This window comes from Oryzias melastigma, linkage group LG1 (genome assembly GCF_002922805.2).
Source record: "Oryzias melastigma strain HK-1 linkage group LG1, ASM292280v2, whole genome shotgun sequence".
NCBI classification, from domain to species: domain Eukaryota; kingdom Metazoa; phylum Chordata; class Actinopteri; order Beloniformes; family Adrianichthyidae; genus Oryzias; species Oryzias melastigma.
Genome location: NC_050512.1, coordinates 25,310,779 through 25,337,398, shown reverse-complemented (window position 1 = coordinate 25,337,398; position 26,620 = coordinate 25,310,779). Strand labels below are relative to the sequence as shown.

The 26,620-nt window shown below is 38.5% G+C and overlaps 2 protein-coding genes across 7 annotated transcripts in view; both read right to left on the bottom strand.

Moving 5' to 3' along the window:
• Positions 1 to 17,561, bottom strand: part of sh3pxd2aa (SH3 and PX domains 2Aa) — a 95,341-nt gene extending 77,780 nt beyond the window's left edge. For all 4 annotated transcript variants that reach the window (XM_024289928.2, XM_024289930.2, XM_024289929.2 and 1 more), the window contains exon 1: positions 17,435 to 17,561. In XM_024289928.2, coding sequence (XP_024145696.1) covers positions 17,435 to 17,530 — 96 coding nt within the window. In that variant the 5' untranslated portion in view covers positions 17,531 to 17,561. The remainder of the gene's footprint in view (positions 1 to 17,434) is intronic.
• Positions 17,562 to 19,836: 2,275 nt separating this feature from the next.
• Positions 19,837 to 26,620, bottom strand: part of stn1 (STN1 subunit of CST complex) — an 8,747-nt gene continuing 1,963 nt past the window's right edge. For all 3 annotated transcript variants that reach the window (XM_024289934.2, XM_024289935.1, XM_024289933.2), the window contains 6 exons: positions 25,127 to 25,300; positions 24,927 to 25,038; positions 23,549 to 23,699; positions 23,314 to 23,433; positions 23,172 to 23,244; positions 19,837 to 20,499 (listed from right to left, as the gene is read on the bottom strand). In XM_024289934.2, coding sequence (XP_024145702.1) covers positions 20,342 to 20,499; positions 23,172 to 23,244; positions 23,314 to 23,433; positions 23,549 to 23,699; positions 24,927 to 25,038; positions 25,127 to 25,300 — 788 coding nt within the window. In that variant the 3' untranslated portion in view covers positions 19,837 to 20,341. The remainder of the gene's footprint in view (positions 20,500 to 23,171; positions 23,245 to 23,313; positions 23,434 to 23,548; positions 23,700 to 24,926; positions 25,039 to 25,126; positions 25,301 to 26,620) is intronic.

Genomic DNA, 26,620 nt, shown 5'->3' with positions numbered 1-26,620 from the left:
CAGTAAAAACGTTTTTATATATCATTAAGCTGCAATCTTAAGTCATCACATTATGACTAGGGGATGTCTGAAATCGTGGTACTTCATTCAAATGGCTTAGAAAATGAGAAATTGGAATCCAGTTAACATCAAAGTCAGCAGGAGCCATTGTCAATGCCCTTGGTGAAGTGTTTAGATCAAATAAGACGTATCTCCTCATGATGGAGGAGTGAAACATACAAAATTAGCAGAAGAAACAAAATTGAAACAAAAAGACGATAAAAATGGACCTCTAATTTTACCCAACTAGTCATGAGGAACGTGTAAAACATTAAAGAAAGCTGAAGATGAATTATACTAAAACAATTAATTTTATGCTAAATTGGCTAAATAAATTTTTCATTCTTAAAGTCAAAGAACTGAGTAAAGCAGCGTCAATGGTAAATTACATGCTAAAGTAAACAATAGCTAAATGAACCATTTTACAGCTTTGATTTTAAGGCATTAATTCATTCTTTGAATTAGTATAACTTTTTAACCGTTTAAGCAGTTAACATAACTCTAACAAATTCTGAAGCTGAGAAAGCAGCTTCACATAGATATGTCGGACTTTACAGTTGTGAGGTAACAAAGTGTTGCATATTGACTTAAAGCTGCTTTTTTTCACATCAACATCTGTTGAAATTGTGTTATTTGTGAAGACGGTCAGAGTTAACCCAAATTTACACTGCAGTGCATCTCCGTCGTGTTGCATGGGGAGTCCATTTCACTTCTGTCAGTTTACATTGCATCTAAAGTCTGTCCCTCCTCCCTTTGGCTCCTTGAGGAGTGCTTTGCCCTGCCACCTCCATGCTGAATAGTTTGTCGCGCTCTCTTTGATCATCCAAAACTTGAGCAGTCAGGCCCCATGCCCTCTCCTTCCTGATTGAGGTGAAATGCATGTTTTGTGTCATAAATGATGCTTTGATTTTGTGCTTCCAAAATTAGACTTTTGTTCTCTATGGCGAAAATGGACACTGGTAATATCTGCACATCACCTTAAATATAAAAGAAAATGTTATACAGCTTTATTTTGAAATACAACAGAAGCTTTTATTTTGAAACCCAGACCTGTTTCCAGTTGGATTTTTGATGCATCAACAGACTAGAAAAAGAACCTTGCGTTGTGGTGCAAAGGGACAGACGTGAGATGCAGACAAAACGGAGGTGATGTAACATTCTGATTGATTTATGAACATTCTATTTTTTTGTGTCAACATAACGAGACGCACCGCAGATGGACCGGTGTAAATCAGTCTTTATGGTACTTCAAGGCACGTGTGTTATTTTGATGTCATTGCCGACAGCTCCAGCGTTAAAAGTTTATCAAAAATTATAAATCTAAGGAAAAGATAGAATTCTGAGGAAAAATATTTTTAAAAAGCTTCATATTTTGAAACTGTAACCACACTAAATTCACAGTTTGATGCCAAAAACAAAAACAATTTCAACAAAGGCTGTCCGTTGTTTTCACTGCCTTGACTCCATCACTTCTTCAGTCTGCTCTAGCCAAAAGTCTCCAGAGCTGAGATGACTGAGGATGAGTGAAAGAGCTGAAGAAAAAGGGGCAGTGGGCTGAAACAAAAGAGATCCCAGGGCAGAGCGGCGGGTTAAAAGACCCCGTTGCTGCTGGAGGGGCTCAGCTGAGGCTGGCACCGGGCCACCACGGATCCTGGCATCCAGACTGTCACACTTGTTTTAGCATGGAGGGGTGTTAGCACAGCAATTAGCACTGGCAGCCACCTCTATTTTAAATGTCTGAGACATTTGGTAGATTTACACAAATCTGATATTAATATTTAAGTGCTCTTTTTTCTGGTTATTATCAAAACCCCACATAAAGAAAAAAGCTGGTTTTGCTGAGGACCTATTGTGTTGTTTCTATTTTGTAGCTTGATTTCCTGTAAGACGTGTTTGAAATTGTTTATACAAAAGTAAGCACAAAATTCACAATATGAAGTCTGTTAGAGAAATAGTTAAAGAAAACCTATTTTTATTGCTTCTTTTTTACAACTTTCTTTAAGCTTCTCTATTTTTCCCACATTGGTTTGTAGGCCAGAAATTATAATCTTACAATTACATCAACTTTAGAAATTCTGTATATGTTTCTATCAGTTAGATCCTTAGTAAAATCCTTAGCAAAAAAGCACACAAATATGATCCCACATCAAACTTTCATAGAAAGAAATCACTACAACCCAAACCAGGAAACAGAGGCCAAAAGCAACAACACTGTAGACAGTTTTAAACTTTTGAACTCTTCAAAACAAGGCTTTCTTTAACAGAACAAACAAAGAAAAGTCCTAGTATGAGGAGACTATTTTGAAAAACAATTTCCAAAATCTCTTTAACAATAAATAAATTATTTATTTTCTATATTCTAAAAAATAAAGTTATTTAGGAAGAATTTAACGACAGAATATTAAGGCCACAATGAAAATAAATAGATAAACATATGAAAAATAAAGTTAAAAAACTATGCTAGTAAAGATGTAAATGTATTATTTAAAATGTTGTAATTGTAAAAGAAAAAAAAATGTTTTTTTTTTAATTAAGTTGTAATTTCATGAAAACAAAGTTACACAAACAGATTTACTATGTTTCTTGAGCAGTGTGTCGTACATCTGATTTCTCTGAATTGTCTGAATCATAAAATTAACTGAAATGTTCAATTTTCTTGGTTGAAACATTTTAAAAGCTAAATGTAACATTTTATTTTTGAAAAAGCGTGACTTTTTCCCTTGTAAAATTACGTATTTTTGAAGCATAAACTCACAACTTTATTCTCATAAGCAATATTTTAAAAATCACAACTTTTTTCTCCTAGTTTTACAACCATTTTCTCGTAAGATTTTGCCTTTTTCCGATTATTTTTACTATTGTATTTTCATTTATTTATTAGTTTATTTTATTTTATGGCGGCCCCAAGACTTTGTCATTGAAATTGAATTATTTGGTTAGTTTTCTTTTTTTGTTGTTTCAATTTTTTTAATTTAGTGAACTTTTTATGATGTTTTGTTTTGTTTTTCTTCATTTTTCTTTACATTTTTCACATCTGGTTTGTGTTGATCATCGCAGCTGCTTCTAGTTATCCTAATTATAAAGTTGTAGCCAGTGTGAGAAGATCCTAGTGGAAATGAACTCCCTGAACCCGCCAGTCTGGTTACCCAATGAGCTTCAGCCACCAATGTATTACCACCAGGGAGCGCAGCATCAACTATCTCACTGATGTGTCTTAATATCACCTCCCTCCCACCCCGAGCTCATCATGGCCCTGGACCACTTAACTCTCAAGCTTAACTGTAAAACACGAGCCAGCCTCCAAAGGTTTAGATTCACAGACGTGCTCCAAGCCTCAGAAGCAGATGGGTATGTGATGGCAACCGCAGTGGAAAACCCTGCCAGCAGCCGTCCTTCAGCTCAAAATACCAGCTCCAAACCTACCGCCCCTTCCAGTCCCCAAAAATAAACTCCCATCCACTTGAAACAGGCAGCGAATTACAATTATGCTGGCTCTCAGGACAAAGCTGGACTTAAAAAGCTGTTTTCACTTGAAACTGTGTCATTTTGCCACTTAAACTCTTCAGCAGCTAAAATATCATGAGCTGACTCAGATGTTGGGAAAGCAGCCAGAGACTATCTCAGCTGAACATCAGGTGATGGGAAATTACCTACTGCCATATCAGAAAACTGACTTCACAGAATATCAGACAATCTCAAAGCTCCTCTTAAATCTCCTTTCAACTCCTTAAAGTTATAAAGTTTTTGAATTGGAGTGACTAGAACTTCAGTTCTTTAAAGTCTGAGTATCTGCGTGTGAAAGCCAGAGGGGCTTTGACACTTAAAACCCATAAACTGGAGAACAAGAAGTAGGCAGAAGGACAAATCGCCACTAAAGTTGCAGCTTCAGCTTCACCAATCCAGAAATTGTCCGTCTCCAAGATTCCACAGACCTTCGTTTTCAAAGAAGTCACAAACAGAAGGAAACATTTGCAAAAAGACCTGGGGGGCTTGAATGTCCCAGATTAAAAACACGACAAGACTTCAAAACAAAAGCTCCATTCATGCTCAAACGTAAAGACAAACATGAAGTCTTCAGACAGAACAAATCGATCCTCTAATCACTTCAGTATGTTCATCAGAAAAACCTCTAAATATTCAAGTCACGTTCATTTTCCCCCTTGACTTGAACGCACCAAGACCCAACAAAGAGTTCTGTTTAAATGCAGAAAATAACTTACACTTTGACGGTACAGCCAGCACTCAACCTCGCCGCTCTCATGAGAAGAAGGCAAAAGAGGAAAGACGTTGGCGGGGCAGCCGCTGAACACAGACGACCCCGCCTAAGCTACTATTTTTGAAGAAACCTATAAAACAGGCTGCCAGTCTAACTACAAAGAGTCTGGTTGGAAACATTCTCTTTCTGGTAACGTCATGACTAAAACTGACTTTATAGGTTAAGCAGGAACCGTTTGGATCATCTTCGTGTAGAACTGTGAGAGTCAAGGTCTCTGGAAACGAGTGGAGAACACGAATGCGCTCTTCTTCAGCAATATTTCTGTTTTGAGAAAGACTTCAAAAGCCAAACAGATTCAGCCTTTAGCTTCTGTCAAGATCAATATTTTTATGAGACACCACCAGCATAAAATATTGAATGCAAATAAGATCTGTCAAAGTGCACACACAGAAAGAAGTAGATTTTGTAACAGGTTCAGTCAGAAGTCAATGAGTATATGGATCTAAGACATATAAAATATTTATGGCGATACGTTTTAAGATAAGTTTAGAGGAAAAGAAACATATTTCCATGGACCAGGGGCCATGAAACCCCACTCCAACATGACCCCACACTAGTACATAGATGTTTTTTTGTAAATAAAAGGGTGAAAAATAAAGAAAAAAAAAGGTTTTCTACACTTTCAAGCTATTTTTTTCCACAGTTTTAGAGTTACAATACAAATGACAAAAACAAGCACTGTGTTTTATTTCAATACATGTGAAAAATGTTAACGAAACACAAAAAAACACTTTAAATAAATTCTAATGTAGAGTGAACCCTTAAAAACCCACTTCAAATAAAAATTGTGTTTTTAACATGTTTTTGTGCCATTTTTTCAAGATTGAAAACATTTATAAAGAAAATAAGCTTAAACTTGCATTTCTTGGTTTTCTATCTGCAAATCATTGTGAATGAGGTGCAGGAAAAAAAAAATTCTCATTATAAATTTTTTTTAGAAGTGATGTAGGTGCAACAATCAGCAGGCCAGAAGATCCCTACTCCTTTCCATTACAATGCTTCCACTTGCAGACAAATAGATTCATGTACGCCTTAGTTTTTCTCGTCCGAGCTGGCATCTATCTGACTCAAACTTTACACCAGGATAGCTCCAACATTGCTTGTCATTTTTGCTGCACTGGTAAAGTTAGATAGGGGTTGTAAGGGGCTATGAGCTAGTGGGGGAGTGCAAAAACAGATGGATAGAGGGAAATGACTCACAACTCAGACGAGAATTTCTACTGAACCATTGCTGCTCTACAGAAACTATGTCCAAGAAAATGACATAGGTTTTTAAATTTTGTCTAAAAGCGGCACTGCATATATCTTACAATAGTATTCCCGGGGTTTCCTCCAAACATTTGGCAGCTGGCCTGGCGTTTGTCAGAGATTGGCATCAGTAGGAGACCTGCATTTATTCTATTACAGACAGAATGGTGATGGGTTCATTTTGCAGTGGGGATCGGTCATGTAGACTTATTGAATTTATTGGATTTATTGAAATTATGAGAACGTTGTATTATGTTCTGATTAGCACTGGCTATGAACGTTTCTTTTCTCTTCGAAGCATCATCAATCTCCGTATCAAAAATTCTCTTTGCTTTCATGTAAATCATTTTCCTGGAGACACTCGCACCTTTCCGTCTATGCTCAATAATCCATGTTCAAACCAGTTCTTCTAATCCCTCGCTCACTTTCTTTGTTGTTTCTTTTTCTGCAGCCGTCTTCCCAATATGACCCGTCTGCTTGCGCCATTCTCCGATACATTTAGGATCTCCCCCAAAATGTCGTGCAGATTCCTCACTAGAATGTTCTTTGGCATATGCCACCACATAAACGCATAAACGTTAAACCGAATGAGAATTTATTGGCCATCGATATACAACACAAACACCACAGACACCCGACGTCTGCAGGACTGTGCTCGACCTGGGGGAGTTTGGGCGGATCTTAAAGGAGCTCGGGCACCATTAGAGCATCAAACAGTAACGAACAGCTGTTAGACCCAGCATTTATTGGAGACCGGCATCAATTAGAGGTGGACCACAATTGGAAGATGTGCAGTAATCATAATTAAACAACTATTTTACAATAGATCAAAAGATGATCGGAGAGAGATTTTAAACCCTTAACCTTTTTACACTTATCATAACTTATTAACTCATCAAAGTCCATTGACTTGTGTGACCTCTCTGATTATTTAGGCTGAAAGAGGTCTCCAGCATGGTAAAAATGAGGTGTGATCGCTATGCGTGCCACGGCAAGATTCTCCAAAGCTGTTACAAACAAACAACATTCTGCTACTCAGTACAGATTGTTGGGTAGAACTTAAACACTTTAGTTGGTTTTAACTCCTCTAGAAAGCTGGTCTTTTTTTACATTTACTTTGGATGAGAAAAGAGTGTATACCACTGACTGTAACAGGTGTGTGAAACGACAACCCTCAGGCCCTAAACTGCTGAAAATGAGCACAGGCCAATAGGGAGCGTGACTGGTAAAGAATAGTGCCCTAAAATGGAAATGTGCCTTGGTCAGCCTAAGCCTTTAGTCTTTAACTTGTTTTTTTGACACACGCTAGATCTCAAGTTTGTTTCTGTTTGCTTCTTTTTTGTTTTATCAGTATCAAATTAACTCATTTTACCTGTCTAAATATTTTAGATAAAACAAACCAACTCTCACCTGGTTTGAAGACATAATTAAGTGTAGCCAGCTCAGTTTAACGGATAACCACTTAGTGTTTTGATCCACCAACCAGTCAGTCTGAATGCCCCCCAGTGAGATGACCACAGAACCAAAACAACTGGTTTCAAATTGACCCAACACAAACCAATGGCTCTCAGCAGAAACACAGACATTGTTGCCTGCAGAATCTAAATTCCCTGATGTGGCACCTCTGGATGACTTAAATTATTCATCACTCAGGCAACTGGCAGACAATTAACTATAAACGAGGGTTAATGAGCAAAGAAAACCCTCCTCTCGTTTCATGCTGTCAAACAGTGGAAGAAAAATGTCACAAATTCTCAGAGGTAGAACAAGAACCTGACAGAAGAGAACATGCAACCATCTTAAACCGCACCACAGATCTGATAATTGTAGTGATATTAACGTTTCTTGCAATGAATAAATGTTCTATGAATTCCTTTTTTAGTCTCACTTATGTCCTGTATAACAAAAAGCTACATGTTCTAAATTTCTAACCATCAGGCAGTAAAGAATTCCTCTAAAAAGGTTTGCAGAACCACAATAAAAATTTAACTAAATCAGAAAACCTTCTTAATTCTCAAAAAGTAAAACTGCTTTAAATAGAAAGTACATTTTCATAACTAAACAAAAACACCAACAAAACTGAAATCAGTTAGAAATATTCAACATGACATTTTTGTGTTTGTCTCTTTGTTGTCCTTTCAGACCCAATCTGGTCACAGCAGATGTTTATCCATTGCTATAAAGTCCTTTTTATTGCTGGTGCTGTAATAGGAATGACTCGGATAAGGGTTTATATTAGGCACCAAACTAAGCAGCTAAACTGAGATCCACTCCAATCATCATCTATTTTCAAAGTTTCAATAGTTGTGGGCGGAAGCGTTGGCATGGACCAAGCCCGCCACCATTTCCTGTCATCCATCTGTTTACATGCTCCTGCTAGCTTACAGCCCCTCACACTAACCTAACATTACCAGAACAACAAAAATGGGGAGGAACACTAGACCTATCCAGCCATTCAGATGCGAGCTCAGACAAGGAAAACAAAGATGTACATGGATCCATTTGTCTGCAACTTAATGCATCAGAATGGAGTGACCCATACTTAGAAGTTCAATTTTAAGCCTAATTTTCTTTAAATGTTTCTATCATCAGAAACATGCCACAAAAACATGTTAAAAACACCAAAAAAACACAATTTTCATAGGAGTGGGGCTTCTAAGTATTTTCATAGCCATTAGATATCTACTCTTTTATAAATCAGCCCAATTATGAGAACACTGACTATAAACTGGTTACTTCAGTCCACTTAACTGAAACTAGTTGTTAAAAAACAAAACAAGCTAAACCTCTTTTGCACCTTCAATTCATCACCAAATCTCCAGAAAAGAGATTCAACCTGAAAATGTGTCTTTTCCAAAAACTTTTGTAAATCTTTACAGTTGGAGGTTATTTCTGTTTCCATAAACATATCTGTGTCTAACAGGCTGCTAAATGTCTGAGCTCAGCCCATTGAGACAGCCACACAACAACAGCATCCTCCGGCCCAAACCTTTGTGCTGCTCAGGATCTGCTAGAAACGAAGCGCTGTGGGACTGGGACTTGTAGAGGCAACAGAAGCTTTGAGTGAACACGGCCATGCCCGGTCCCAATTTCTCTTTCATCACCCGCTTATCCTGATCACACACAAGTCCATGTCTGCGAGTCGGCCACGCTTTCCCCATGGCCCGGCAACCACTTCCCGTCCACCGGGCTCAACCCCTCCTTCACACGATTGCAGGATAAGCTTTTCCAGCTGGTTTCACAAACATTACAAATGGGATTCAGAGGTGGAAGGAAATTGTGTCTCTTGTTTTTCTCTCGCTCTCTCTTCTCCCAGTAACCAGCTTTGTCTCTCGTGACGGGTCGTTGAGGGAACGAGGCCACAGGCCGGCCCACTGAGACACCAGAACCCAGACCCGCTCGCCTCTCAGAGGCTCTGCTTGCACCTTAAATGGACATTCATGGTCTCTGCTTGTACTGAGTCAAACTATGGGAAGAAATGATCATAAAAACTGATATCAGAACATTGAATTAAAAAATAAAATACAGGATACATTATAAGAGATGGTAAAAGTATCCTATATTTTCTTCCTACATTTATTGCTAAATTGCAGTAAAACATTATTCATTTTTATAATGCTGTCGTTAAAACTTAATGGCTTCCACACATTTGTATCAAGTCGATTAATTTTCTTGTGCTTTACCTCGTTTGCTTCACTTCTTTAGCATTTTTATCCTTGATGACTTTTTGGTGGATTTGGGCAATTTTATATTGAAGGGATAGCATGCTAAGCAGCGTTCACAACACGCACGATTAGCGTTTCGTGGGCGTCCAGTTCAATGTTAACTCAGAGATCCAGCAGCGCAATTTGAGCATACAGTGCAGCGCATCGGCCTGGGAGCAGCACATTTCGGGTATCATGGTGCAATTTGGAGTCACAGCACATTGAGAATTAAAAAATCAGAAACTTGGCAAAACAAAATGCGTAAACCAATCAAGGACTCGATGTTGGCATGTGACGTGTTAATGAGGTGATCAGTGGGTTGAGTCCAAAAATCAACATGGAGGAAAAGCTGATATCTCTACTACTCAGCTTTGTAATTTTTCTTACATCGAGACAACACTAAAAATGTAATCTAATTTTATCCTTGTTGTGTTTTCTCTCCTCGGACTAATGTGGAACAGCAAGTTGTCAAACGGGGTCACAGAGAGACAAAAGTACTGCTGAAAGCGCCATCATTCAGAAGCAGCTCCTGCAGTAGATGGTGAACCTCACTGTACTTTGAGACTGTCTGAATGATCTCATGAACCCAGACATGAAGACGCGCTCACTGATGTTTTTGTAGAGTTTTTTTAATATACGCAAATCTGATATCTCACCATCAACCATGTCTTCCGTGTATTGTAATTGCCAGTTAAATTCGTCTTTTTTGACCAACATGCAGGAAGGAGTGAATTTCCAAACAATTTTATATATGTAAAACAGACAACCCTCTGCTTTGAGCCTGTGTTTCCTCATTCTTCTTTTTTCATCTTTAAAGTTTTGAAGAAGCACTAACAGTGAAAGCACTTTCATGAAATGAATGATGCATCAAACTGTTTAAAAATAATAATAATCCAGCAGATGGTACCATAGGCAACCGCCTATGCCCAGGGCTGACCTTACATGTAGCAATTAGGCTAAAAAAACCTTTGGCGGTAGCTCGTCCCACACGCGTCTTGAGTGTCTAGCTTTTGGACTACCATCGAGCACAGAATTTAACGCTCATCAAAAGAGAGCCGTGAGGAAACAAGGCCACAGGGTGGCCCACTGAAACATCAGAACCCAGACATGCTCGGCTCTCAGAGTCTCCGCTTACACCTTAAATGGACGCTCATAGTTACTTTAACGCACAAATTGAATTTGGTATGAACGCAGCTTTAGCAGGCTAAGTTTACCCACATTATTCATCTTCTTTAACTGTCAATTAATTTTTTTGGGGGTTGCCATGGCAAATCACCTGTCTCCACACAACCCAATCCAGTGCGTCCTCCTCCCTCACACGACCCCTCGTGTCCTCCATCGTTACATTCATGGACCTCCTCTTTCATCCTCCTCAGACTCCTTCATGAGAGACCTAGCCTCCACATTCTTTTTCAGCCACGTGAGCTGTTCCTCTGAGGGATTCACTCCTGATCCTATCCATCCTCATCATAGCCTCAATTATCTCTACTTCCTCTGCATTTTTTGGTTGTTTTTTTATTTTTTTTTATTTCTGGGCTAAACAAATGTTCAACTTTTTAACTGAAGTGATTTCAGTTCATTCCAGTTCAACCCGGCGTGGTAGAGCATACATCAGAGTAAAAAGCAATGACCAATTTATAGGCGGCCTCAACATTTTTTGTCAGTTGTAGCGACTTTTATTAAAGCACCAAATTTTATTACTTCCAATATAAAAAATAAACCCCTTTTAATAAATCTTCCACTTATAGAATTTCTTTTTCATTCTTTCTGCATTCTTTCCAGAAAAAGGAATGGAACTGAAAAGAATAATGTGACTGGATCTTAATTTATCTTTCCAGGAACAAAGCTCCTCTTCATCTTGACGAAGACAACAGGAACAATTTTCATTGGGATTTTTCCTTCTGTGACGCAAAGAAAACATTGTTCTCCAGATTATCAGGAGCAAGCAGATGTGTAGTTCTTTGTTATTATTCATCACAGTTATTTGGCACAAATACTGAGGTGTAGAAGGAAAGACTGAAGTTAAACCTTTGTGGAACTCGAAGATGCAGAGGGTCGGAATAGTTTAAAATATTTCCTTTTGAATGTTTGTTAGGAGTTACAAAAATGTCCTGAGATAAAACTGGGAAAACTTTAAATAAAAATATATAAGTCTATAAAACACTAATTTACCCAAACAAGGTTATTTGTGATTAAAACTACCACAACCCTGTTCTTTAAATAACTTTTCAAATGAATATAATTAACTTGAGTGTCATTTTTTTAAGAAAAAAATTATATAATTTTTGTGTATTTATATTTTTTTCATTATCTTTTTGTCCATATTTTACTGTGCATTTCTACATCTCTTTATTTAGCACTTTCTATCATTTATTTTTTTTTAACTGATATATATTTCTAATACTTTCAAATGCTGATAGTGGGAGTTGTTCTCATGTTTTTAATTTTTGTCTACATTCTTTTGGCCTTATCTTTCTCTGATAGTCATTTATAGCTAAATAACAAGAATTTGTCATTGAAAAAATTCTTGTTCTGCTTTTTGCTCACTTGGTTCACCTCCTTTGATAAATTCAACAACAGAAATAGAAACAAAATATTAAAAAATATATATCAATTTTCTTAACCAAACTTCACTAATCTATCTTTAACAATAAGTTAATGATCCTTTCAAATCTAAGTTGTACATTTTCACAAAATAATGCTCCAACAGTAAAAAGATTGTTGCTGCTATTGATTATATGTGTAATCCTTGATTATCTTAAATTCATAATTTGTAACAATATGTATCCACACATGATATATAATCCTTCAACAAGATTAGTTCTGTAAAATAATGTGACTATGTTATCTCCACATTGGACATTTAAGCTTTTCTTCTCAATTCTCTTGATACATTTCACACACCCCTTAAGTCTTATGGAAGACAAACGATCTCCCAGAGAGACTCAAAATTGTAGGAAAATCTAATTATAAGATGAAAAGTATGATATATTTGCAGATTCATTTGGACAGAGTCCAATTAAAGCTCTAAATGTATTCGTGTTTGATCAAGCCCAGGGGTCAGCAGGAATATAATTGCTCCAGAGTGAGACAGTAGCCTCATTTTATGTAAATCTTTTGCTACAGCTCCTTCATGAGCTGGATCTGAGTGGAAGTGCTGACGAGTAAAACTTCCTAAAAATATTTGGTCTCCATTGGTGAAACTAAAGAGGCTAAAGTTCAGGAAGGGGGCAACAAGAATACAAGTGATATAAACTAAATCAAATCTGGATATCATAAAACCATGTATTCAAACGGTTTATAAAACAATCAAACATAAACAAGACTCCATTAAGGATTAATTTTAATGCTATGTCAGACAGGTTTGCAATCTTAGGAAAGATTGTAATGTTTTTTTATATGTGTCTTTAAAGGCCATAGCTTTAGCTCCACTGTTGGCATTCTTTCGACTGCCGTAACTCCTCCACTAGTTACACATTTAACATAATTCCTGCAGATTGTAAAACAGAGAAAAGCAGCCTTACGCTGATATGCAGCACTTTACAGTAGCGAGGTGCAAACACCATGTAAATCAGCGGATTCTATTGCAAAGAAAAGTGTCTTTGCACCAATATGCAATACGTTAATCACAGTTTTCGACAGTAAAATGCTGCATACCGGCTCAATGTTGATATGCAAAGCCTCTTTTCTGAGAGGGACCTGGCCGCAAACAATATAGCTCCTGACATCATCACCTGTAAGCGGAAATTATGCAACTTACTCTAATCATAACCCAAAAGTGTTCAGAATTATTAAAAAAAATAATTTAAGCTTTAACGGGTACTAGTAGGGTCGCCAGTTAAAAAAATTTGTTTTTCGAGCGATATGGGGGCTGAGGACGTCTGGACCTGACTCTTAATATTTTCAAGCCAGGTCCTCCTGGCTTTTCTCTGTGTCATAATCAGTGGATTCACATTAATCCTGTAAACAGTCAAAGAGTTATAGCATGATGAAGAGTGTGTGTTATTTAGCTGCCGCCGGCGACGTCTCAGTAGTTTTACAAAAACACAAAACCAGTATGTAGTAGAGTTGTCAATGAAAAAGATCATTGCCGATAATTTGGTATAGTCAACAAATGTTTTTTTTTTTTTGTGATCACTTTAAATGATTATAATAACCACCAACCACAAAATCATTTGGATCGGAAAGCACAACCGGAAGTTTTGGAGGCGGAATAGCTCTTCCTCAACCATAGAAGAAGAAGACGGGTACAAACCTACATTTCACAGCAGCAAAACACCCATCCACGAGCACCTGAAACTGCATCATCCCATGGTCTTGAGACCTTCCTCACTGTCCCTGTCCTTGATTTAGTGCAGGGATCCTATAACTTGCTATCCAATTATGTGTTTTTCTTGTGCTGGCTATCATATAGCTTACCTGGGACCTTAAGCTTTTCATCTTTATAAGATGAAATGGAAATCAATGAAGTGTACATGTAAAATTTAAATTTCTGTGAATGCACCATACGCCGAGCATTAGCAACACCTTGCGTGTCGCAAACCTCTACGGACTGAGTAATAGCGCAAAACTTGGACATCACCTTATGTAAACAATAATCGTTGACTAATGGACTAATCGAAGAAAAAAAATCATTGGCTACTAAAATAATTGTTAGTGACAGCCCTAGCATGTAAGTAGGTATTAAGACACACTACAACTCCAAAATGTGCATCAAGAATCAGGTTTGTTCTCTCACAGCGAGGAACTCTAGTATTAATAAGGATGAAGATGTGAGAAATCTAGTTCTAGGGTGAATATGGTGAGCTGCAGCCCAGAGGGTTTTGTGGCAGTTATGACAGCTCACCTGTGCTGACTGGGTTTGCCTAATAGTTGGTAATGGTTGGAGCGTGTTTATTATTTATAAGCAGTTGTCTTGTTGAATTATGCCCAAGAGTAGAAGCTGCAGTAACAATCCCACGGTGAAATTTCCCAAACACCCCTCTGTGTCTGGAGCATGCTCTTCTATTTAGTTTCTCAAATAATGAAAATTATTTCCTGGACAAAACCGTTTTAACCAAGAATAACATTCTCCCTTCAATAAAAATTAATGTGAAATTATGTTAGTCCCTTTTTAGACTTCATATGTAAAAACTTTACAGAGTCCTGCATTTGTAAAACAAAAAACAGGTTTGAATACATAAACACTTCTGTCCTTTAGGAGTCATTCAAGCAGGTTTGATTTGCATCACGGTTTGCTTCCTCTCACACTTGGTCTGCTTCATATTGGCAAGTGTGAAAGCTCAATTAAATTCTAGTTCAGACAAAATAAGTGAACCCCAGTCCGTTTAGAAATGAGCGTCTCAGTTCACTTGTTAATTGACTCTTGAGACTCTCTGTTCCTGAGAGTTAAAATTCCACAGGTTTAAACCAAAGAAAAGCGGCGAACCAAACATTGTAAAAGGACGTCACCGTTCAAGATTACGAGTGGAGCCATAAAAACATCCCACAACCTGTACAAGTGTAAATCATAAAAAAAATGTAAAATGTCTAAACATGATGAATGAGGAGGGTAAGATGTTAGGAAAATTTGATTTTTGTAGAGTAGCTGGACAGTTGGTTTTCTTCTTTATGTTCTACTTGTTTCCTCTTGTAATTGCCTGTGATGCCCCAAAGTGGGCATTTGTTGCAACTGCAGGAATTTTTTCTAGTGTGTGGTCGGTTTTAGTCTTTGGTTTTTAATGCTACATTCACAATGGCTTGTAAACGCAAGTTCAAACGTCTGCTTCCAAACGCGCACATATTTGGTCTCTGTGTTTAAAACTCTTTCACAAACTCTTTTGCAAGTTCTTAAGTCTGTTTTCAGGTTCTACGGCATTTGAACATGCGTCGACAGTTAAGTTGAACTTTGACCAATCAGGGACTCTGAGTTAGTGACGTTTAGGTAGCGTCTTTTCAAAACAAGGAAGTGCCAACCGATTGAAAATCAATCATGAAGGTAAATTAATAATTGCGGTTCATGACCGGCAAGAATTATTTGACATCAGGACTTTCTTATATCAGAACTGAGCTGTGAAAGATGAAGCCTGGAGAAAGGTTCAAGAGTTTTGCAAAAGTCTTCAAAGGCATGGATGTTGACTTAAACTAAATTGGGTTGCTTTCACACTATTGGGGGACTTTGTTTTAATAAACAGGAAATGCAAATATTTGATCTTGTGCGATGAGTTTTACACCATTCACACTCAAGTGAATCTGAAGCAGATCAGAGTTTCATTTGTTTGATCCTCACCAGAATTTGGTGAGTTTTGACAGTTGCCAGACAAATGAACTATCTGAAAAACAAAACAAAACAAGGTACGTGTCAATCAAACCAGCCGGTGTGAATGCACCCCTGAGCTCTGAATGAAGAGAACTGGGACAAGAACTCAAGATACTCAAGATTTGGAACTCATCTTTAAGAAGTTAAACTGAGACTTGTCTTAACCCTTTAATGCTTAAGTATTAGCTCCAGTGTTCTCATTCTTTGAATCACCATGACTCTTTAATCGTTTACACAATTAACATAATTTCAACTGATTTTAAAGCGGGAAAAAGCAGTATGCAGCACTTACATTAATAAACTGCTTATCAATGTAAACCCGCTGATTCTGACACGGAAAAAAGTGTTTCGCATCTTGGCACAAAGCTTCTTTTCTCCACTACAGATTCATAACATATACATAAATTGCACAAATATCTTAGACTTGTGGTAGTTCAAAGAGCGTAATGCTATTTAGTGTTACTGGCGACAGCTCCAGTATTAAAGGGTTAAAGAGTTCCGACAAAAAATTGATCTTAAATAACTACAAGTCACTGGGCAGTGAGGATTGTTTCTTAAAGAGACTGGAGACTTAAACTATCTCCATTACAAAACTACTAATTATCAATAATAGGAATGTGTTTCTGGAATAAAACAACAAAACAAAAGAAAGTAATCTCTTTGTGACTAACAGACAGATGAGTCTCAACCTGAGATTTTTCTTCAGAAATTTTAAAATAAAAAGTATTATCCTGCTAGCTTCACTCCATTAGCATCATTGGCTGTAAATGAGAACCCATAGAAAATGGCTTACTTCAAGCTCTAATGAAATAAAATTAATTCAATTGACATTTTTTTGCAATATGGTCGCTACTATCCAGCAATGCAATATTGAGCCAAATGCCAGATAAGACAAGGAAAAAAACAATGACATTAATATATATATTTGTCTGCAAGCATCAGAATGGAGCAGAGCTGGTAGTTTGTGGCCCACCGATTACATCACTGCTACAATCTTTTTAAGAGCATTTTTGTACTTCTAATTCACAACGATTCAAATAAATAAACACTCAAAAACACAGTTTTAGTCCTAATTTTCTTTATATATGTTCACCATCATCATAAAAATGCTACAAAAACATTTTTAAAACATCAAGAACAAAATTCTCATTGGAGTGAATTAGACCCACACCAATACAAATAGTGTTTGAGGTGCACAGGTTTCCATTTTTGCTGCACTGCTAAATTTAGCTTGGGGCTTTAAGCTAGCGGGAGAGCGTGTAAACAGATGGATGATGGGAAATGGGAGGACGGTTCTTCTGCAAAGTGGCGCCCACAACTCAGAAGTGAATTTCTAATGAACTTCTGCCGCTCTGCAGAAACTATGTCCAAGAAAAAAACTTTTTTTTTTTTTGCCTAAAAAATTGATTGATTAAAAGATCACTAGTAAAGCTTGAAAGCCTGATTGGAGTAGGGCTTAAAATCTACTAATAAAATCAGTTTCCAGAAGCACAGATCTGATGACCTGCATTAGAGAAGATGACTAAACCCTGATCATCAGGTTTGCTGATGATACCGTGATGTTCGTGCTGAAACTTTTCTTCTAGATTACCTGACAAAAACCAGATCTCAATCTGGTTCATTTTTATTATGAAAAGCGAATAAACAGCTTCCTGTCTTGAGACATAAGAGACACTAACTTCTGGATTCATCTGTTTATCCTTTAGCTGAACCGTAAAACACGATAATGAGCCGGTAAGGTTGAGCTGCTTTAATGGAGCGAACATCTCCCGCCGCGCTCTGAATGCTGCGTTCAGGTGTCACGCTGCGGCGGCGGACAGGCCGAACATGTGAGCGGGACACGGACGGAGGCCGGAGGGGGACACTCACGTAGTGTTTGGACGGGGTGCGCCGCTTCTCCACGTCCACGACTTTCACGTCCAACACGGTCCGGAACTGCATGTTGACCCTGCACAGGCTGTGCATGGAAGCAGCGGACGGGCGGGCGCTGCTGGGCTCCGGCTCCCCTCTTCTTCTTCACGGAATCACAGCATTTATCCGCGCGCACGAATATCCGAGTCGCCCCTCCTCCCTGCTGACGGCGGTCACCTTATAAATGGAGCAAGAAAAAAAAGTGAGGCGACCTCCTTTGTGTCTGCTCCTGGGCTCCTGGAGGCGAAGGGTCCTCCTGACAGCAGGCCGGAGCGGGGAGGGCTTCACGGCTCCCGGAGACAAGCCCCCCTCAGAAAAAGACAGAGCGTCTCATGCGTCCCAGAATTCTTATTTAAAGCCCGGACTCATTTATTCGTCCTCCACAAGTTTCCCTCTCCATGTCACAGCCGACATTCGCCGCAGACACCCGGAGAGCCGCGCCGGAGCGAGCCGCATCTTTTCGGGGCGAACGTCGTTGACGCCGCGGCGCAGAGGTTTGCGGAACGAGCGCAATTTGTGTCCGGAGGAGGCGCAGCTTTCTGTCCGGAGACACGAGCCGCTGGAACTGGATACAGATGTTCGACCAATCAGAGCAGCCGCCTCAGCCGCGAGCCAATTACCGGCCGAACACTGCCCCCCTGCGCACGAGACGCGCACACGCGCCACCAGGCACGAGACTGAGGCAAGACAGGGAACACTTTTTTTTTTAATTACCTAAATGCGACACCCCCAGTACTCCCGCCTTAACTGCAGGCCTCAGAAGATACCGGAAACCCGCAGTTTCACTGTGGGATTAGGATTATTTAAACCAAGAAAAGAGTAATCTCTGAAGAACAGAACGGAACCCCATGAGCCAAAATGAGCCCACACCAAAGAAACTCATTAGTGACCATTTCAATGCAATTATAAAAACAAGAGGAGGTGGAGCAAATAAAAAAAAATAATAATAATGTCTTAATTTCTTATACTAGCATTTGTAGAACATGAGTTTTAACTTAATCTGTCCAGATTTTAGCATCAAACAAAGCAAATGCTGTAAAACATAAAACATAATATAATGTACATGAGAAGCAAAACATAATATATATTTTCCCCACAACATTTTTATTAAAGAATGACAAAAAAATGTACACATAACAAAACAGTAAACTTCATTTTTTACATTTTCCTTGTGAAAACAAGAGGCTGAATTGTATAACTTTTTGCTATAAACCACATCTACAATCACACAATAAATAAATAAATAAATAAAACAAACATAAAAAAACTTAACAGTGAACACAGCTTCTCTTATCTCATATGTGATGATGTCACAGCAATCCTTAACAAAAAATGTGTAATCTCAAGTCATAAAAATTCTAAACAGTTGAAGTAAAAAAAATCTGTTGGATCTTCATTAGATCTAGATTTTTAATATAATTGATAAAGGGTCCCCGCATTTCCTCAAAGGTGTTGTTTGGTTTTGTGAATATACATTATTTTTTCTAAGGGAAGGCAATATAATATTTACTTAAGCCACTGGTTTATGCTAGGTCTGTTGGTATTTTTACAAGCCTTTGCAATACATCTTTTATCTGTTACCAAACTGATATCATACTCTCTGTTTTCCTAAAATTATGTTTCACTGGATACATAACCGATAGGAATAAGGTAGCACTCAATGTAAGTTGTTTTGAGATTATTTTTTCAGTAGTACTTTTCACTTCTTCCAAAAAACTTTGTGTTTGGTGACACTCCCACATACAATGTTTTACAATGGTCCATCCCTCTCCAAAAGTTCAACAGCGGGGGAACATGGTCAGCACACGTGACCAGTGACTACGCCTGATGCGGACGTGCATTTCTCTTGGGATGATACCAATTTTATGAGAGAAGCTAAACAAAGTAATAAATCAATACATTTGACCCTATAACATATTTTTAAATCCCATGTGGGAACAATAAATATGTCATGATGTGGATATTAGGGGCTGCACGGTGGCGCAGTGGTTAGCGCTCTTGCCTCACAGCGAGAAGGCCCCGGTTCGAATCCCGACTGGGACCTTTCTGTGTGGAGTTTGCATGTTCTCCCCGTGCATGCGTGGGTTTTCACCGGGGACTCCGGCTTCCTCCCACCGTCCAAAAACATGCTTCATAGGTTAATTGGTGACTCTGAATTGCCCCTAGGTGTGCGTGTGAGAGTGATTGGGTGTGTGATTGAGGCCCTGCGACAGACTGGCGACCTGTCCAGGGTGTACCCCGCCTTCGCCCATCAGTGGCCGGGATAGGCTCCGGCGCCCCGCGACCCCGAAAGGGCAGAAGCGGACAAGAAGATGGATGGATGGATGATGTGGATATTTTAAATGCTAAAAAGTAATCACTTTAAATAGCTTAGATATTTATTTATTCAGAGAAAAACAAAGCTTCAATTATCAGATCAACATGGTTTTAACATTATTGTCAGTAATCCAGTATCTTCCGCACTCCAAAGTTGAGCATCAGTCTTTAGCAGCATTTTCTCCTCCAGAACTTCTGAAGAATTCCTGTGTTCTTCGTGAAGAGGTGACAGATGGACGTGAGGAGGAGGAGAGGGGGTGATGTCTGTGCTGCTTCACATTCTCTTTAAATCGCCTGGAGAGCTAAAAATAATTATTTTAAAGAAAAGCTGCACCGACGGCATTTGGAGGCAGAGAAATGAGGCTTCGTGGAAACCCTGGAGACGTTTTAGCCTGAAGGCCTCAGAGCAGGCACACGCTGCCATCTGTTTGCTCTTCATTTGTCAGGAAATTTCACCAAAGAGGCGAGTTTTACAGACACTGAGAAGTCCAACCAGGAGTTCTGCAGTGATTATACTGAACAAAGCTGTCAAAGTGACGACATTTTGCATTAAAACGCGGTGTAATGTTTGTCGCTGCTGCTGACGATGTCACTGTTGCACACGAGCGATTTAAGGACGATCTCCAGAGCCGCTTTGCTGACGTTGAAGCTGTGTCGCTGCCGGACCGCCGACAGGATGTGCAGGACGTGGCAGCCTTTCTCCGAGTCTGCAGGAAGAGGAAACAAGCGTGACAAAAACACTCAACACTGGGAATAAAAACAAAGTTTACCCTCACTGCATCCATTAGAGAGGAAACTTTTCTGAAGTGTTTGCTGCATCGCCCTTTGAAGCTAAACTATATTACCAAAAGTATTGGCTCACCCATCCAAATGATCAGAATCAGGTGTCCTAATCACTTGGTCTGGCCACAAATCAAGCAGTCAAGCATGCAGACTGTTTTTACAAACATTTGTGAAAGAATGGGCCACTCTCAGTGAATTCCAGTGTGTAACTTATGCAACAAATCCAGTCGTGAAATATTTCTCTCAGCTCTATCGGAACAAAATGGAAGAGTTTGGGAACAACAGCAACTCAGCCATCAGTGGTAGTAAACTGATGGAGAGGGGTCAGTGTGACCTGACCAATGCACTTTTGGAAGAATGGTCAAACTTTCCTATAAACACTCCTCAACCGTGTGGACAGCCTTCCCAGAAGAGTTGAAGCTATAATAGCTGCAAAAGGTGGACCCACATCATGTTGAACTCTATAGGTTAGGAATGGAATGGAACATCAGACCATGTGAATCTGGGTGAATATAGGGTACGTTCACACCGGGCATGTGACGCATGTTCAAAAACGAGCTTAAATCAACCTTTAGCCAATGGTGTTCACACTAGACAAGCAGGGAGGGGCTTCAGCTGTTTACTAGTGCATGTCTGTCTCGAAGAGGATTGGTTGGAAATGTCAAAGCGGTGCAAAATCTTGTGAATCTTGATCGGGGCTTTTTCTTTCAATATAAGAAAGACTTGGTGTCGTATAATTCAGGTCAGGCACAATTATTAATGTCTTCTCTATGATCAGTTTTTCTGTCTTCCTCCACTGCATCCTCCTTTTTGGTCTTCCTCTAGACCTCTTGCCTGGCAGCTTAAAGAAATACTCAATTCCTAATGAATCAACCACATTTCTCTCACATGTTTCTTTCTAACTCAGATGATCCTTTATTCATGAGAGGAAATAAGTTCTGTTGTTTTAATTGAGGACCTGTAAGTCTAACGGGATAATTCAGAACTCTAACAAGTTGATGAAGTTTCTTCACTTGACCAACAATCACAGTTTTTTTTGGAAGCATTCACCCGTTTAGTCCTCATTGGATCCACAGTCACTTGAAAATCTCCCTAAAGGCTCCTAAACAGTTGAGTCTTCATGTAAGACCTCACTGACTGTACGTCTCACCACAAACCTTCAGTTTACAGTAGGGCTGGGAATCACTGGGTACCTCACGATACGATACGATACGCGATACATGGTTCACGATATCGATAATATCGCGATACTGCGATAATTGGTAAAAATCCTCTCTAATAACTAGCATTATATAGAAGAACGTGTTTTTTTGTGAAAATATATCCCCGTCTATATTTTTTAGCTTAAACACAATCATAATAAACAACTTTTCTTATTTTGTGCAACAAATTATAGACACTTTTGTGCAACATTGTTGAAATCAGTAAGACTATGTCTTTGACAAGCATTGACAACAACCAAATTGGAATTATCTGTCAAATTTAATGTTAACAATAGTAAACATGATCAGCATTGCCACTATTTAGGGCAGAATTGTTGTAAACAACAGAACAAAAATTAAATAAATCAAGTGACAACAGCTATCTACCTCCAAAAGAACGTCACACCAAAGGATGATGAATATAATGTTTTACAGCCTCTCTCAAAATTGACCTAATTTTTCGTGCACTTTTCCTTTACTTGAAAAGGACTGAGCATCCAAAAATGAAGGCTGATTTACTCAGACTGTCACTTGAGATAATTTTTCCAATCTTTATTTATTTTCCATTTGGTCAGTCAGCAGTCAATAGGTAAAAACCTTAAAACACACACAATAATGGCAAATATAATTTTAAGTGCTTCAATTAATTAGCAACCTCCCTAATTTTACAGTGAATTCATGTACTATATTTTAATTACATTTAAATTTAAGTTCATACATCAAATCCTGCTTTTTTTGTTTAAAAAAATATTTAAATTAACATTAGCAACAAGTGATTACATTGTTTGAAAACGTCACATTATAAATTTACCAAAGTTACACCGTACACCAGCAGGTTAAACATTGAAATGTATGAAAGCGAAAATTCCGACGCTACTTGAAGTACACACACACACACAACTGCGCAGCACGTGCCCAGTTCCCTCGGCAAACAGGAAGTAAGTGATCGCTGTCATTCTAGCGCTCAGACAAAGTCACTTCTTACCGGGTGGATCTCCTACAGATGGAGGATAAATGCTGACAGGTAGACATGCTTCACACACGCGCTACAGAGCCCGAATCTCACCGGTGCTTCTCCCGAATGAAGCGCGTGCATCGCTATTAAAAGTCCGACGGAGCGCGTCCATCTGCGCAATAGTTCCGGCGCGCGACTCGCACGCTCAGCGCAACAGCCTCTTTAAATGACAATATAATATCGATACTTGGTGAGAACCCATCGAGAATCGATCGCAGGACTAAATATCGCGATATATCGCAATATCGATATTTTGGCACACCCCTAGTTTACAGATGTATCTTCGGTACACACGATGAAACCTTCAGTTTCATGCTTCCTTTCTAAAGAACCAACTCCCAGACTTTTCATTTATACGTTTAAAGCAAATCTCACGCACACTTCTCTCGTTTGGAGTCCTCCCTGATGATGTCCTTCACAACTATGAAAAGATCTTTGTCCCGTTCAGTCACCTAAGAAGGAACAACAACATCAAACGTGAATCTGCAGCTTCAGTAGATCGATTTGCAATGTTCTCTTACATGGTAGACTTCGTCCTGCGTTTTGACTCTGCGGTACACGACGCCCTCATCCTGTAAGACCTTCAGGACTTCTTTCAGAAGCTGCCGGACCTGCTGGCATCCAGACGGACCAGCAGCTTCCTGAGCAGCAGAGGACGAAGAGATGTAAAGGTGTGGGGGGAAAAAAGCCAGCAGTTTGATTTTTTTTTTTTAATCTAATCTTCAAACAGAAAGTTTCCGCCTTGTTCTGCCTGACCGGGTCTGCAGAAGCTGCCTGAGGCTGCCTGGAGATCAGAGGCTCCAGGAGATCCAGGACGTCATACGTTCTGAACTTGGACACAGACTTCTGCTTGATGAAGTCTTTGATGAGGTTCGTGGCCTTGATGAGGGGACTGTCGGCCGATTCCCTGAAGGACAGATGAGCGTCAGGCTTTAGACGGAGCTAACAGAAACTCAGGTTCCTCTCTGGATGCTGATATGATCTGACATGCAAAACAAACCATCAACGTTTGAGTTCTATACGTCAATCAAAACCAGATCCTCGCTTCTCTATTATTTTTTACATACGGAATGACAGAAGTGCCAAAAAACAAATGTGAAAAAATTATGATCTAAAAATAAAAACAGAACCCAAACACTAAAATAAAAACATTTGTCATCCCTTTTTCTTGTAAATATAAATACCTGGATTTCTTTTAGATGTTTTAATAGTTTTGTTAATTTTTTGTTATTTTTCTGCATTTTAACCTTTTTAAGAGTAACAAAAATTCAATCATCAGACAATCTCCCACAGGTGAAACGTTTGTAATACAAACAGCCAGTAGGTCGAGCTAATGGATTGTTTTGGGGAGGGGTGGAGTCACAAACATAACAAGGTCAATAGAATTCTTGACTCTTAAATGTAAAACTGTTAACACTTAAAAAAATTAGGGATTTTTTTTTTATGTTTGATTTGCTAACTTCAGAATCCCCCATTTAGTATTTTTAAATAACATTTTTAGTTCCTCATAAGACTTTTTTTCATTATTTGATTGTTTTTTTTTCTTGCCACGTGTCATTCTGCATGACAAAGAATTGTCTTTTTCTCACATTTCCAGAATTGTGATGACAGATGTGTTTTTACTGACTATGAAATTGCGCAAATTAGATTTGCAATAATAAATTTGCTTAATAGAAACACGTAAAACTTGCATTTATCAGAGAATACAATTTTTTTGTGCTTTGAGGAAGTGGTTTTTGAGGTATATTTTGCAAAACTGCAATGGAAACCTTTTTTTTATAATTAAATTAGTCACATGACCAACAACCAGTTAGCCAGAAGATGTCCCACAGCACCACAACTCATCAAAAGTTATAATTAATAATTATGATTTAATGGAAACAGTGTAATTATGAAATTGTTTTTTTTTTTTTTTTTTACATTTCTAAAGTTTTGGACATATGTGTATATAAATGCAGTTTATAAAATCAGAATTAAGTCAAAGTTTGAGAGCAACACTGCAAAAGAAAACCATTTCAGTGTGTAAATGTTAAAATGTCTCTACTTGGAACAGTAATTCTGATCCTTTGAAACTATCTTCTGGACAATTGTCAGTGCACGTTGGTGTTGTGGTCGTGCTAGAAGATGTTTTTACCCTTGTTTGTCAGACTGCAGCTGAAACGTTTTGTCATAACACTCTCTGTAGAGCTCTGGAACGTCCATCATCCACTGGATCTGTTCCGCCATCAGTGGGTCCTCCACCTTATCTGGAACATAAACAGAGGTGATGGATGCTCCTGGTTTCCTCTGGACCATAAAGATCGTCAGAAGCTGTGGAACTTCAGGCCGACTCACAGAAAACAGAAGCTGTTATTTCTCTCTGCTGCCTGGATGTCTTCACCGGCCCGCGGACTCGGATCAGTTCTCCGATCTCCAGGCGGCAACGTTTCTGCTGGGCTTGTTTCAACTTCTTCAGCTCAGCGACCGGGTCAAACACTGTCGGATCCGAGGGTCCAGGCGCCGCCCCAGCTGGAGCACAAAAGCATGGAGGGTCATTTTGCAGAACCAAATCATCTAAACATTCCTGCAACCAAACTCGAGGTTTGAACTAAACAATATTTATTTATGTTCTTAAATATAAGAACAATTCATACATTTTTTTACTCAAATGTATTTGTAAAGTCAGATTTCCCATCAAAGAAGTATTTTCTTTTTATTCAAAGAAATGCAAAAATACAGCAGAATCGTTCAGTAGTGTTTCAGAATTTTAATATATTTTGAAAAAAATTTTTAACGAAGTGAATCAAAATACATTCTTGCAAAAATAAAGGTTAGAACTTAAAATAAAGCTGAATTCACTAAAGAAACCTTAAAATAAAATTTAACTGAAAGATTCTAAAATTAAAAAGATAAATGAATAAAACAAATGTTAAGGAAAACTCATTTTGGGGGTAAATTTATTTTAATTTGCTTCAGTTAACTACAATAATAAAAGTATATGATATTTAATGTTATTTTTGCAGTTTACAATAAGAATTTAAAAAGCTGAAATGATTTGATTAAAATAAGAGAATAATGTTTATGGAATTTATTTCTAGAATAAGATCCACTCTGATTTTTTTTTACATATTCTTGTGGTGTGTATTTGTTTATGGATAAAATATATCAAGAAAATTTAGCATAAAATTGTATTTCTGAGTGTTTCTTTCTTCAGATTGTTGTGAGTCAGAAACTGAAGGAAATACACAGTTTGAAAAAGATCTAATTTGAGCGCTTTGAGCGCCTGGAAAAGCACAGGTAAATCTAATCTATTATTATTATTATTATTATTATTAGTTATGTAAAAAATATAGTGGGCCACAAACTCACTGCTCCGCTCCATTCTGATGCATCCACTTGCAGACAAATAGATCCATGTGCGTCTTTGTCTTCCTTGTCTGAACTGGCTACAAACTGTATGGCTGCATAGCTCCAATATTGCTCGACATTTTTGTTGCACTGCTAATGTTAGGTTGGGGGTTTAAGGGGCTGTTAGCTAGTGGGAGAGCATGTAAAAATAAACAAATAAATAAAAAAAAAACAGGTTGACAGGAAGTGGGGATGAGCTTGCTCGGCACTAATAGTCCCACCCACAACTTTGAGATGAATTTCCAATGATCGCCTGTCGCTTTGCAGAAACTTTGTCCCAGAAAACAACAATTTTTTAAAAATATGGGCTAAAAACAGCATAATCTTGATTAAAAGACCACTGGGAATGATTTTACGATAGATCAAAAGATGATTTTAGTGGGCCTTTAAACTCAGTAAATTCATGGAAGGTGATATTTCACCGGTGGACGAGAGGGTCGT